The sequence below is a fragment of the Camponotus vicinus genome, unplaced genomic scaffold (genome assembly GCF_025532165.1).
Source record: "Camponotus vicinus isolate PSW18456_S1 unplaced genomic scaffold, iyCamVici1.0 SCAF_14, whole genome shotgun sequence".
Classification (NCBI taxonomy): domain Eukaryota; kingdom Metazoa; phylum Arthropoda; class Insecta; order Hymenoptera; family Formicidae; genus Camponotus; species Camponotus vicinus.
In genome coordinates, this window is record NW_028141950.1 from 7,526,887 (window position 1) to 7,539,985 (window position 13,099).

The 13,099-nt window shown below is 29.0% G+C and overlaps 1 protein-coding gene across 1 annotated transcript; it reads left to right on the plus strand.

The window, feature by feature from the left end:
* The first annotated feature begins 1,766 nt into the window (after window positions 1-1,766).
* LOC145965143 (putative peptidyl-prolyl cis-trans isomerase dodo) lies at window positions 1,767-5,796 on the plus strand. Its single transcript, XM_083088504.1, has 3 exons — window positions 1,767-1,927; window positions 2,691-2,903; window positions 2,997-5,796. Exons 1-3 carry the CDS (start codon window positions 1,873-1,875, stop codon window positions 3,215-3,217), a joined length of 489 nt encoding a protein of 162 aa, XP_082944630.1. The 5' UTR covers window positions 1,767-1,872; the 3' UTR covers window positions 3,218-5,796.
* The last annotated feature ends 7,303 nt before the right edge of the window (window positions 5,797-13,099 follow it).

Sequence of the window (13,099 nt, forward strand, 5' to 3'; positions counted from 1 at the left end):
ACTCTTTTGATCATGATTATTTACGTTTATACGTTATTTATATAAAATTAATTAAATTCTATTATTTTATGTTGATTATTAATAATAAATATCGCGTAATTAATCATCACTAATCAGTCTTGTCTGGTCTAAGTAAAAATTTTTAGTAAATTTTATATTATACGTATACTTTGGACACTTTCGTGTAATAAATTTTATTTTGTATTAAGTTTAAAATTATAGTTTATATTAAATTTGTATTATATTTTGTAATACATATTTCTAATGCATTGTATTTTATATATTCTGCATTAAATTTTCTAATATATATATTTGTAATGTAATTATTTTTATATTACATAATTTAATATTTTGTAATGTGTTTTTTATGTAATTGCAAATTAATTATAATTTACGTTGTATATATTATAATTATGTAATATATATTTTTTACATGTATTATATTCTCTGTTTAAAAACTCTATTAAAAAAAATAAAAATAAATAAAAAAATATTTCCTCCTCAATTTTTCCTCCCCTGTATCTCCGCCTTAACAAAGGCATTTGCCAGGTGAGGAGGTTTCAGTACTCTCATACATTCAGTACTCTCAAGTAATTTATAAAAATTAGTAGTTTAATTTTTTAATTATTAATTTATAAAAATTATTTTTCTAAAAATTATTACTTATCATATTTATATATTATTTTCAAAATAATGATTGTTATACTCTGGTGCTACCGGCATTTCATCCACATAGCACGGAACAAAACCAGAAATTGTACACATTATACAGGGTGTCCTAGACCACCCGTACACCCCTTTTCTTTCAAAAACTAAGCATTTTAGAGAAAAACGTTTTCAACAAAAATTGTATGGTTTTAAGGGGAACATAAGATGGTGTCATTGGTTTGACCTTGGATGGCATCGTTAAGGTGAGGTCAAGGACACCTTTAATTTCTTAAATGGAACCACCTATTTTTTATTGCATATTCTTATAGCTTATGTCGAGAGCTTTCCAAAACACTATAATAAAGTATTTTTTCATCAAGTACTTTTCGAGTTATAAGGCTTGAAATAATTTCTTAATTTTACATAAACCATAAAATATCTAGTAAAATATTCATTTTTCGATTATCTTACCTTAATACTTTTATGTACAAAATAATGAGAGGAATCGATTGGTGTAAAGAAAACACAAAATTGTTTCGAAAAAAAAAATGTAATTTGCAATTAACAATTACATTTTTTTTTTCGAAACAATTATGTGTTTTCTTTACACCAATCGATTCCTCTCATTATTTTGTACATAAAAGTATTAAGGTAAGATAATCGAAAAATGAATATTTTACTAGATATTTTATGGTTTATGTAAAATTAAGAAATTATTTCAAGCCTTATAACTCGAAAAGTACTTGATGAAAAAATACTTTATTATAGTGTTTTGGAAAGCTCTCGACATAAGCTATAAGAATATGCAATAAAAAATAGGTGGTTCCATTTAAGAAATTAAAGGTGTCCTTGACCTCACCTTAACGATGCCATCCAAGGTCAAACCAATGACACCATCTTATGTTCCCCTCAAAACCATACAATTTTTGTCGAAAACGTTTTTCTCTAAAATGCTTAGTTTTTGAAAGAAAAGGGGTGTACGGGTGGTCTAGGACACCCTGTATATTACCCTCTGAGAACATTCATGGACCATGGCTTTGTAGTTCATGTCCACGTTTCCAATGTCCATAGAGGGAGTATCGCCTTCAGGGATCACCTAAAAACAGGCCACGACATCTCTCAGTCTTCTCTCTGGCGCATGCAATGGAGGCGATCCGCGGCGTTTGACGTGAGGGAGAGAACGACGAGAGTTGTAATCCCGAAGATACCCTCCAGGACACGGCGATGGCGGACGAGGAGCTACCAGCGGGTTGGGAGAAGCGCCTCAGCAGGTCGACCGGTATGTCATTCGCGCGCTCTCGGGATCGGCCCGGAACGAATCCCGTCACCGGCGTCCGCCGGCATTTTTTTCGCCGAGACGATCAATCGAAGAAGGCCAGGCCTTCTGCTCGAGCCTCCTCGCAATCGTACTTGGCGTGATACTCGAGTTTTGAGTTTGAAGAAGCCGTTTTCCAGGTCGGAGGATCCGCCTCCTCGAGGTCCTTCCTCGTCAGGAGGTTCCGCCTCCTGCAAGCATTCGTTGTCGAAAAGTGAAGAGTTTGATTTACGAAAGTTTTTTTATTGATCTGTCAGAAATTTTGACTCTTGAAAATTTAGCAGCGATGCACCTTGGCTTGTCTTTCGAGCTGAAACCTTATTAAATAAAAACAGCTATTCAGATATCAACTTGGTATACGTTACGAGACAAGTATTCTCAAGGGAAGCGATAACATTGTTTTATAAAATTATTTGATGAAAAATATGTGAGCCTAAAATTCAATCTCAAAGTATACTTCACAAATTGTCAATAGCTTTTTTTAATTTATTTCTAATATTATTGACGATTCTAATGGTTACTCTGTTTAGCATATTTAAGTTTCAATTTTAAGCTCAATTCAAGTTCCAATTTTAAGTTTAATTTTTAACGAGTATAAAATACAAGCAGTGAGGAAAATACAGATTTAAATGTCTGTCTTAAATAATTTTATTATACTTATAAAAATAACATGTTGTATAGTAAAATCTGCCAGTGAATTTTATAGTAATTTATGTCACGATTGCAGGTCAGCACTATTATTTAAATATTTATACTAAGGAGAGCCAATGGGACAGACCTGATAAACCGGCGGATCCGTCTGACAACGGCAAGGCGGATGGTCCGGAAGAAGTGCAATGCTCTCACCTACTTGTGAAACATTCGGGCTCTCGACGACCTTCGTCCTGGCGAGAAGAGAATATTACTAGGTCAAAGGAAGAGGCTCTTGAACTTGTTAAATGTAATTCTTGATAAATACTCTTCATTCGCATAGCTTACGAGTAGAATATTCCTCTTGACGTGCAATGTTACATGGAAAATATATTGTCTACAGCTTATAGAGAACAAATCGCTTCCGGCAAAGCGACGTTCGCCGAACTCGCCTCCAAGTACAGCGATTGCAGTTCGGCGAAGCGCGGCGGTGACCTCGGGCCCTTCAGTCGAGGCGCGATGCAGAAGCCCTTCGAGCAAGCGGCGTTTACGCTGAAGGTTGGCGAGCTGTCCTCGCCCGTGCACACAGATAGCGGAATTCACATCATCCAACGGACTAAATAAGCTCCAGCTGAGCGCGAAATAAATTGCCGAAAACTCGTGAGAAACCTCTCTCTCTTATCTCTCTCTCTCTCTCTCTCTTTCTCATTGTCTTTTAATCTTGACGACTATAAATTCGTACCAATGGGTGTTCTCTCCCAACATCATACGCTGATTGTTGCGGTATACCTTATTTAAATCAGAATTTGAACTTGATATTTCAAATCGAAACATTTTTTTTAGGCTTGATTTTTTATGTACACATATTTTTAAGCGTAAAATTATTCTTATTCTACTTTTGTTGATAATTTTGTGCTTTGCAATAGGATAATAGTAAATTAACGATGCAATCAAAGAATCTTTGAGGCATCATTAATTAATATTAATTAATTATAATTAATATTTTAAGTGTAAGAGCGCATATATCATAATGTCATTGATTTGGGGATATCATTGATATGGGATATTAATATTGGAAACTATCAACATTAGGAGGAATAATATTTGAAAATGCTTTTTTGGGAATCCACTTACCTTACCGCAAAATATAGAGATTGTTTAATATTAAATGTATCTTCCAGCTTGATAAAAGTTAAAAATGAACTATGCAATTAATTATTGCTTAATAACTTTGTACGATTGTTATTAGTAGAATAATGAAAAAGTTACACGAAATATTAAAGAGTGTCATGGCAGATTACTTTTAGCTACAAAATTATTGTATTGTAATATTGATTGGCTAACTTTTAATCACATGTATGATAAAGTCTCATTTTCTTATTGTATCCTATTTATTTGCATTGAAACATACACTATATGATTGAGTCAGTTATAATTAAGTTGAAATTGAAATGTAAAGTTACATGACATACATTGAGAGAAAGCATGTTTTATCAATTAAATATTGAGATTAAGTTTCATTTTTGTGTAAGTTTTTAAATATATTGACAAAGTAAATATTTTGATAGAATTCCCAATCTTTCAATTTTAAAATATAATAAATGTTTTTTTTTTTCTTAATTTTTTTATTAATCTTCTATTCCTGTGTAATATTTAATGCATTTGCAGTACGATACATACTTCAACATTTCAACAAGCATTTTTATTGCCCCATCATAGATCTTGATGTATTTTTGATATTAATACAGTAATATCGAGAAAAGAGATCATGGACAACCGAAGAAAAATGTATAAATGTCGTATTTCCGAAAAATACCAATTCCAATTCGAAGATGACACAAATAATAAACAACTAATATAAGATAAAAAATCTATTTCTTTTAATAAATCAATAAATTCTGTGGCCATGAAAGTAAATTTAAAAAATATATTGAAGTGTTTTATTTGTCCTGAAAGATAAAGATTTTTGGAAATGGTTAAATTTGGAAATAAATTCATATATATATAAATACATATTTGCAACATATATTACAAAACAAGGTTTATGATGTATGAAACAAGCATAACTGGGGCAATTTTAGAGAATCATTTTTTAGCTTTGTTACATAAAACATATAAATTAATGTATTATACATGAATTTACCATACTTACCACTAGGATTCTAAACACAAAATGATTTATGCTTAGATGTACATGTAGCAGAGGGATAATATATATGTTTTAAATTTTATTACGAGATTTTAAGTGTAATTTGGAGAGATTTGCTAGTAACCTATCACATCAATATGATAGCTAGATTCATTTGAATGATCCATTGTCTCTTGCATTTTTCTTTCAATTTCTAATAATTAAGAACGCAATAAATTAAATATTTAACTGATATATGTATAAATACAAACATTTTACTTTAGAGAATACAGATGTAAAATAAGATTTTCGTGTAGATAAAATTGTTTGAATATTTCTAAATAGATGTGTGATGTCGTAGAATATTAAAAGATTACACAATATTATATTACATTCAATATTTTATAATCCACATTTAAAATGAAAATATGTTTGCAGAAAAGAAATATGTTTACTGTTTAATTTTAATTCTTTTACTTTTTATAAAAAAGCAGTAAAAAAGTATAAACATTTTTTTATGCAAAAGTAAAATACGATTACTCGAACGTGACAAGAGATCATTCTTTTGAAATTAGCGAAATTTTAATTCCTTGTATGTTAATGCAGAATATCATCGAAGTGCGAAAAAAGATTAAAGAGTTGCGAAACTGTATGTAATATTATCAACAAATGTGCGCAGCTACTTTAATGACTCACGACTAGTTATCTTCGGTCAAATCGTTCCCGTTTACTTGTAGGAAATAAATGTTACCGTTGATGTTAATTAAACTATCATTTAATCAAAGCACATACGATATTGAGGAAATTCAACAGTTTCTTAATCTTCAGATATGTGTGAAAATCACAAACATTAATTGCTATTGTTAATCATTAATTACCAATTAATTGTCTGATTTTATTGTATGAATTGTAATTTAAATGAGAAAAAAGGCAGTCTCTCCAAAAATACTATTTAAAATACTAAACATGCGTCGTATCAATTCCATCGATCACTATGTATTTGTCAGTTTGCTTCTACCGATGAGAACGAAATACATTAAATAATATTGAGAAATATATGTGTGCGTATATCGTATATATTCTCTATATTTAATTTCTGCAAAACAATTTATTTTTTTTTTCACTACATAATTATAAAAAGATGTCAATTATATTCTCATTATGTAAATTCAATCATATAATATATTTTATTGTATATAATTTTATATAATTATTATATAAATATTATATAATTATTATAATAAATTTACATGATAAATTATTATAAAATATAATTTATATTTTTTAAAACAGATTTTTTTTGGAAAAAAATGAGAATTAAATTATTTTATACAAAATTTTCAATTATGTTCTCTTATATAAATGTTAAACTTAAGTAAAAATTTTCATAGCTTTATTCCGTTTTTTTAACAATTTTAATTGATATAATTCTTAAAAAATCTTTTTAAAAATAATCCTGATCGCTTCTCGTATATATTTAAGGGTAGGTTTTCAATCGACGCTCATTTTTAGCGTCAGAAGACATCATCACGTGATAAAAACGAATTGGTATCTTTATTTTTAGTCACGTGACGTTTTTTAGCTGGAAAATGAGCGTGAAATGAAAACCCGCCCTAAGGAAAAAGCGAATGCGATCGCGTGAAAACCCGCCCTAAGGAAAAAGCGAACACTGCGAGATTATTTTTACTTAGCGCGAATTGCGAGTCAGATCGTTTCCCCAATTTTTTTTTTATTGTTCCAAGTTTTAAAAAAATTTGAAAAAATTTGGGGTTACTCCTTGAAGTCTCTGTAACATCGTCCAATCACTGTGTTGAAGTCAAATATTGAAATCTTTTCTGTATGAAAATCGAAGTTTGAACAGAAATGGAAATTTTTTGAAAAATTGACTTTTTAAATGGACATTTTTTTAAATATATAACTTTGCGATAAATAGTAAGGAAAGCTATTGCACTTTGCACTATGACTTTTCAAAAGAATACAAATACTTATTTTTGCGACTCCAATAAGTATAATTATTTTGAGACCTGAAATAATAAATAATTAAATTATCTATATAAATAATTTTATCTGTATAAATAATTTTTGATCGAATAGTGATAGAAGGGAAATGAATTAAAAAGGCGCAACAATCAAGGACTCGTCTAAATAATTTCAAAAAGCCGCTGAAACATGAGATATTTTACTAGAAATACACGTTTGTATTTGAATAATTGGAAATTATATGCAAGAATATTATATATTTTTTTTTCTGTGTTCGTCACATTAGAAGAACTCATTTTAAGTATCAAAATTAGAAAAGTGCCAAAAAATGGCACTTAAAAAAAATTTTAATTTTTGAACTTGAAAAAAAATTAAAATTCATTTTCTTGCGAAAATACTGACAATCTGCAATCTAGGTTGTTTACGATCCTACCATAATTTTGATTGTATGCTAGTCGAAGACAGACTATCATACCTTGATCGTTTAATGAATAAGATTTTTTTCTATTAACCAGTTTTTTTAAAAAAGGAAACGAGGTTCCCTCTCTTTTTACTTTGGATAATTTGAATTTTCGTATGAGTTGTTAACAATTGCAGACGGAGAGTTAAGGAAATCTCATGAAATCCCTTTATTAGGGTTCGGAAAATTAAAAAAAAAATTGTATCGATTTTTTAACAATTTTGCTCTCTTATATTGACCTTATGAGCGACCAACTGGCCAAGTTCAGTATAATAGTATAATGCAATAGCAATCAGTATAATATTGTACAGTCACATGCGCGTGTGACTGTTATGTTTTTCGTTCTTTAGGCAGTGATATTGCGCTGTGTCGTATTATTATATGATTTATTATTTATTATATTATTTAAATTGACTTTAAATCGATATTAAATGTCAGAATAAAAATATACATTAAACACATGCTCCATATTGCAATCACAGTTTTATTTTATTTTTTCAAGCAGGTAAATATCTATTTTAAAATATATTTATAAAGAGATTATGTTTAATAATGCCTATTTAAAAATGTATTTATGAAGAGATTATGTTTAAAATTATAAATATATATCTCTGTACATATTTAATGTCTGAGCAAAATATCGAGTATGCAATATATAATCTTGTAATAATTGTAATTCTTGATAAAAAAAATTCGTGATAAAAAAAATATTAATTCGTGATAAAAAAATGAAAAATGCTTATCTTATAAAAGCCATTCAATCTTTTCAGTACTTTTTCGAATTTAACATTTGAAATTTAAATAGTTTTTTCCTTCTCGATGGTATGAATATAAAATATGGAGAAATTTTCCTCTGGTCTTCTAGATATTTTTGTGCAAAAAATTTCGAGTAAACTTAGATAGGTGCAATTTTTTAAAATAAATTTTATAATCATACCATTCCACATTTTATATTTTTCCTCCTCGATGGTACGAATATAAAATATGGTATGAAATTTATTTTAAAAAGTTGCACCTATCTAAATTTACTCGAAATTTTGTGCAAAAATATCTAAAGGACCAGAGAAATTTTTTAAATCAAAATTTGAGGCATCTTGATTGACGACGAGACTGAAATGACGATAGAATAATTGGCAATGGAACAATTGATGTATTGTTTAAATAGGTAAATCTGTTTTTCCTTTTAACAGAAATATCGAGAATGATTTTTCAATTATTTATGATTAATCTAGTCGCATCCATTCCAATTCAATATGTTCCATAAATTATTTGCATCCATTCCAATTCAATATGTTCCATAAATTATTTGCCTTTTGTAATATTTTTGAAATATATATTTATTAGATTGAAAAAAAAAATCTGAAACATCTTTTACACATATATTTGTAATTCTTCTTCGATCTTTCGATATTTCGCAGTTGCTCTTAATAGGCTTAAATTGCTTTCTGACGAGCTTTTATATGTGTAATCCGTCGATTAATTTATAAAATAGCTGTCATTAAGCGCGAAAGGGTTAAAATGGCCACGCTCTCCTGATCGAGAATAATACGTTGATTACTCGAGTGAGTCGAACGCATGTGAATCTACATATGTATGATAGAATAACATTGTATTATACATTACTTCGGTGAATATCACGTTCTTATCATATCTTTGAAACGGGAAATGTTATGCACTATGTTTTTTCTATTTTAATCTGCATAAGATTATTAATAATTATATTTCAATAATTATTTAAAACACAATTGCTTCTTAACAAAAATATTATGAGATGAAAATGATTATTTAATTTACTAGTAAAGAAAAAAATTTGATTAACTGAGTTTTAAAAATGCAATTAAAAGGATTTTATTTCTTGAGACTTTAATAAAATCTGCATCTGATTTATTTTGAATTATTAAATTTTCAGAAATCATATACATATACCTGACAAACTAAAAATCATTATTGATATGAATTATTATTTTTATAAAATTAAAGTTGCTTTATTATTTTTAAAATATTTAAAGAAAACATACAGATTTTTCAATTTTAGAAACATTTCATTCAAAGTTTATTATTTCTTAATTTTAAAAACATTCTTTATTTATTCTCTTTCATTGCAATATTATACAAATAATCAGTTTTATTTTCGAGCTTCCAAAATATATAATACGCTCAAAATAATTCATCATATATTTAATTTGCCTTGTATTATTAAATTTTTAGAGATTAACATAAGAAATGCAATTGTATATTTTACAAAATTAAAATTTATCAATATAAATTATTATTTTTATAAGATTAAAGTTGCGCTCTTTATTATTTTTTTAAAATACTTTTTATTTAAAAAACTTTCATTAAAAATACTTTTTATTTAAAAAAACAAAGAGCGATTTTTAAAAATAATGGACACTAATTTATTATCTTCCCTGCAGTATCGTACAAATGGTCGGTTTTATTTTCGAACATCCAAAATGGTGCGCTCCCTTCGAAAGGGTCGATGATTGATACACCATCATTACATGGAATTGCGAACGCGACGTATTATCGCGCATTATGCCAATCGCGTCCCCAGGTCGCTGAAGAGTGCATGTTGATACGAGCGATTACATAATAATTTGGAGCAGGTTTCGCGCCGTGTTCCCAGCTGAGGGGCCCCTGAATGGCGGATTTCCTCCGACTATGGGGCGACCTGGTTAATGCGCGATGCGTCTCCATTAACGGTTAATTCGATATATGCGTGACCTTAAAGAAATCAATATACCAAAACAGAGAGACAAATCGAGTTGCGTGAGACGAAATAGATGGCCGCGCAATCATCCCTAAAAGGTCGACAATATTTTTTTTTTTAGCAGTCGTTGCTTAAACAGTTATTTCATGTATTCCCTCCCTCTTGCTTTTGATACATTTTCATGCGATGCTAATTTATATCCTTGATTTACAACCCTTATAATAAAATAATAATAAATATAATAATAATAAATAAAAATAAATAATAAATAAATAAAATAATATCGATAGAAATTTATTAAAATTTTTTTTTATTTTTGCGAGTACAAATATGTGACATATGCAGGGTATTGTAGTCTCGAGAAGAGACTTGAAGCTTCTCCCGATTGCAGCTGGGACGAAATGACAGAACATTAACAATGCATGCGATTATCCTTTATACTTCCTCGTATAACATTTTGATATTTTTTTTAAACTAAATGATGCACGAATATTCAGGCAAGATACGTTCGTGCTGAAAATAGCTGTCATTTGGGTAGAATTGAACAATGTACCAATACCAATACCAACATTTGATCGATGATTTAGCACAAGCGGTGTAACTCTTTAAAGTGCCATCATCCGTACAACCAAGAGCGCAGTTTCGCTGCGCTCGCATTACTCGCGTGCGTGCATCTCCGCATTAGGATGCGTGTCTCCGCGACCCTGACGAGAGATCATTAGCGATCAAGAGTGGTTGCGCAAACTTCAATTTTTCGTTCGACCGATCCTGCAATGAACTGCTACAAACTACCACAAATTAGTCACGACATCCGAACCTGTAGAAACTTTTGCAGCACGCAATGATGAAAATCATCTCGCAGATGACTCCAACAAATCTCTCTCTCTCTCTCTCTCATTTTAAAGTTTACAGTGCTATATCTCGCAAAGCAATGATTTTAGAAAAAAATACTTCAGACAAAAGTTGTTCGACTCGAAGGGGGACATAAGATGATGCCATTGGTATGACCTTGGATAATTGTTTGAAGGTCACATGAAGGTCACCTTCAAATTCTTAAATGAAAAGCCCCATTTTTCATTGCACGTTCTTGTAGCTTACCTCGAGAGCTTTTCAAAACATTATAATAAAGTTTTTTTTCATTGAGTACTTTTCGAGTTATAAGGCTTGAAGTAATTTCTTAATTTTACATAAATCACAAAATATCTAGCAAAATATTCATTTTTCGATTATCTTACATTAATACTTTTATGCACAAAATAATGAGAGGAATCAATTGGTGTAAAGAAAACACATAATTGTTTCTAAGAAAAAGTATGTAATTTGCAATTAACAGTTACATATTTTTTCTTAAAAACAATTATGTTTTTTCTTTATACCAATTGATTCCTGACATTATTTTGTGCATAAAAGTATTCAGGTAAGATAATCAAAAAATGAATATTTTATTAGATATTTTATAGTTTATGTAAAATTAAGAAATTATTTCAAGCCTCATAACTCAAAAAATACTCAATGAAAAAATACTTAATTATAGTGTTTTGGAAAGCTCTCGGGATAAGCTATAAGAATAAGAAATAAAAAATAAGGGGTTCTATTTAAAAAATTAAAGGTGACCTTCATGTGACCTTTAAACGTCTATCCAAGGTCAAATAATTTCCACTATCTTATGCCCCCCTTAAAACTATAAAACTTTTGTCTGTGAAATATTTTTTTTAAAAACTTTTCCTTTTCGAGATATTCACGTGGATTGATTAAAATGGTCCAGCCTGTATATTCCTTCTTCTCCTTCCTTTCCTCTGTTTCTATCCTTCTATTATATTTCACGATTTATATCATCTATTTTTATACTGAGTGTCTGGGAAAATTCATTTTTGTAGCTAAAAATACGATTTAGCTAATTCATTTTTTTAGCTAAAAATAAATACAATTTAGCTAAAGATAAGATTGATTGAAACTGAAGCTAGAGAGTTGTTTTTTATTGTAAATTTGATTGGATATATTTGTTTACAAATGATCTGGTTGTTTTACCTCTTTTGAAAAAACTCAATTATATAACAAAACGTATTGTTGCGAACAATATAAAAAAAAAACGAGCTTTTCCGTTTACAAATTTTTTTCAATGCAGAATTTTAAACAGGCTGCGATATCGATATGTGAGGCCAGCTCTCCTTGAAGAATACAGAATTACATTTTGCGGTTGTGCGATAGAGGTTTCATGCGGCTTAATATCTTATGAAAAATGGTGCGCAAAATTTCACAACTCAGTGAGATTAATACATGCTTTTACAAAGTTATTAATAAAGTTGCGAATATAAATTTCTGCTCTGTCCTTATACAAGTAATTTTTTTTTCTCTTATACTTTTGTACAAAATTGTACAAAAATTTTACGAAAATAAAATCTTATTTTATAGTAAATCGAATACACAAAGCTAGAATAGAGTTGCCTGCCATTATAAATGAGAACAGCTTATCGTCAATTTTTAGCGATCGCGGCAAAAGCAGAGGTCACAGATGCATGTAACAGTGATTTTTATATTAAAATATTTTACTTTGTATATATTTATTTAGAGGCACAGAGAGATAAGACGTCTGTGAATAGGCATATGTGGGTCATTGTAAATGCGTGATACGATGATGTCAATCACTTACCATGATTAGCACGTAAGAATTAACACATAAGGACATATCTCGCAAATAAATAAGCAAATAAAATACAATTAAAACAAATAAGATGCAATTCCATTCGGGAGATTTTATTTTCGATAGTTATTGACAATTCGGTTTAGGACCTTTTTCATCGCGTTTTGCTTTCTTTTGATGATTTGAATATCATTATACCTAGAAAAAATGTTGCAATTGATAACTATACTAATTTTATACTAACTATACAAATTTTATATAAAATATCTCATAAAATATTTATTTTTTGATAATCTTACCTCAATACTTTTATGCACGAAATAATGAGAGAAATTAATTTTTCTGCAAAATCATATTCCTATTCGAAAAATGAAAATCTTATTATTAGAGACACCAAGAGTCATTAATTAATTTAATTACAAAGTTATATAAAGTATGTAAAATGTCTTGTTTAATCTTTTATATAATAATCCTCCAGGTCTCTCTCTTCATTTTCTTAAGTTATTATAATTAATTTCACATTTTTTAAAACAATATCATTTTACAAAACAATATCATTTATTATTATCTCTCTAATATATCGT

Coding starts and splice junctions, on each gene's coding strand:
- LOC145965143 (XM_083088504.1), top strand. CDS start 1,873: ATGGCGGACGAGGAGCTACCAGCGGGTTGGGAGAAGCGCCTCAGCAGG. Junction 1,928..2,690: donor GCGCCTCAGCAGGTCGACCG/GTATGTCATTCG, acceptor TCACGATTGCAG/GTCAGCACTATTATTTAAAT. Junction 2,904..2,996: donor GGCTCTTGAACTTGTTAAAT/GTAATTCTTGAT, acceptor TATTGTCTACAG/CTTATAGAGAACAAATCGCT.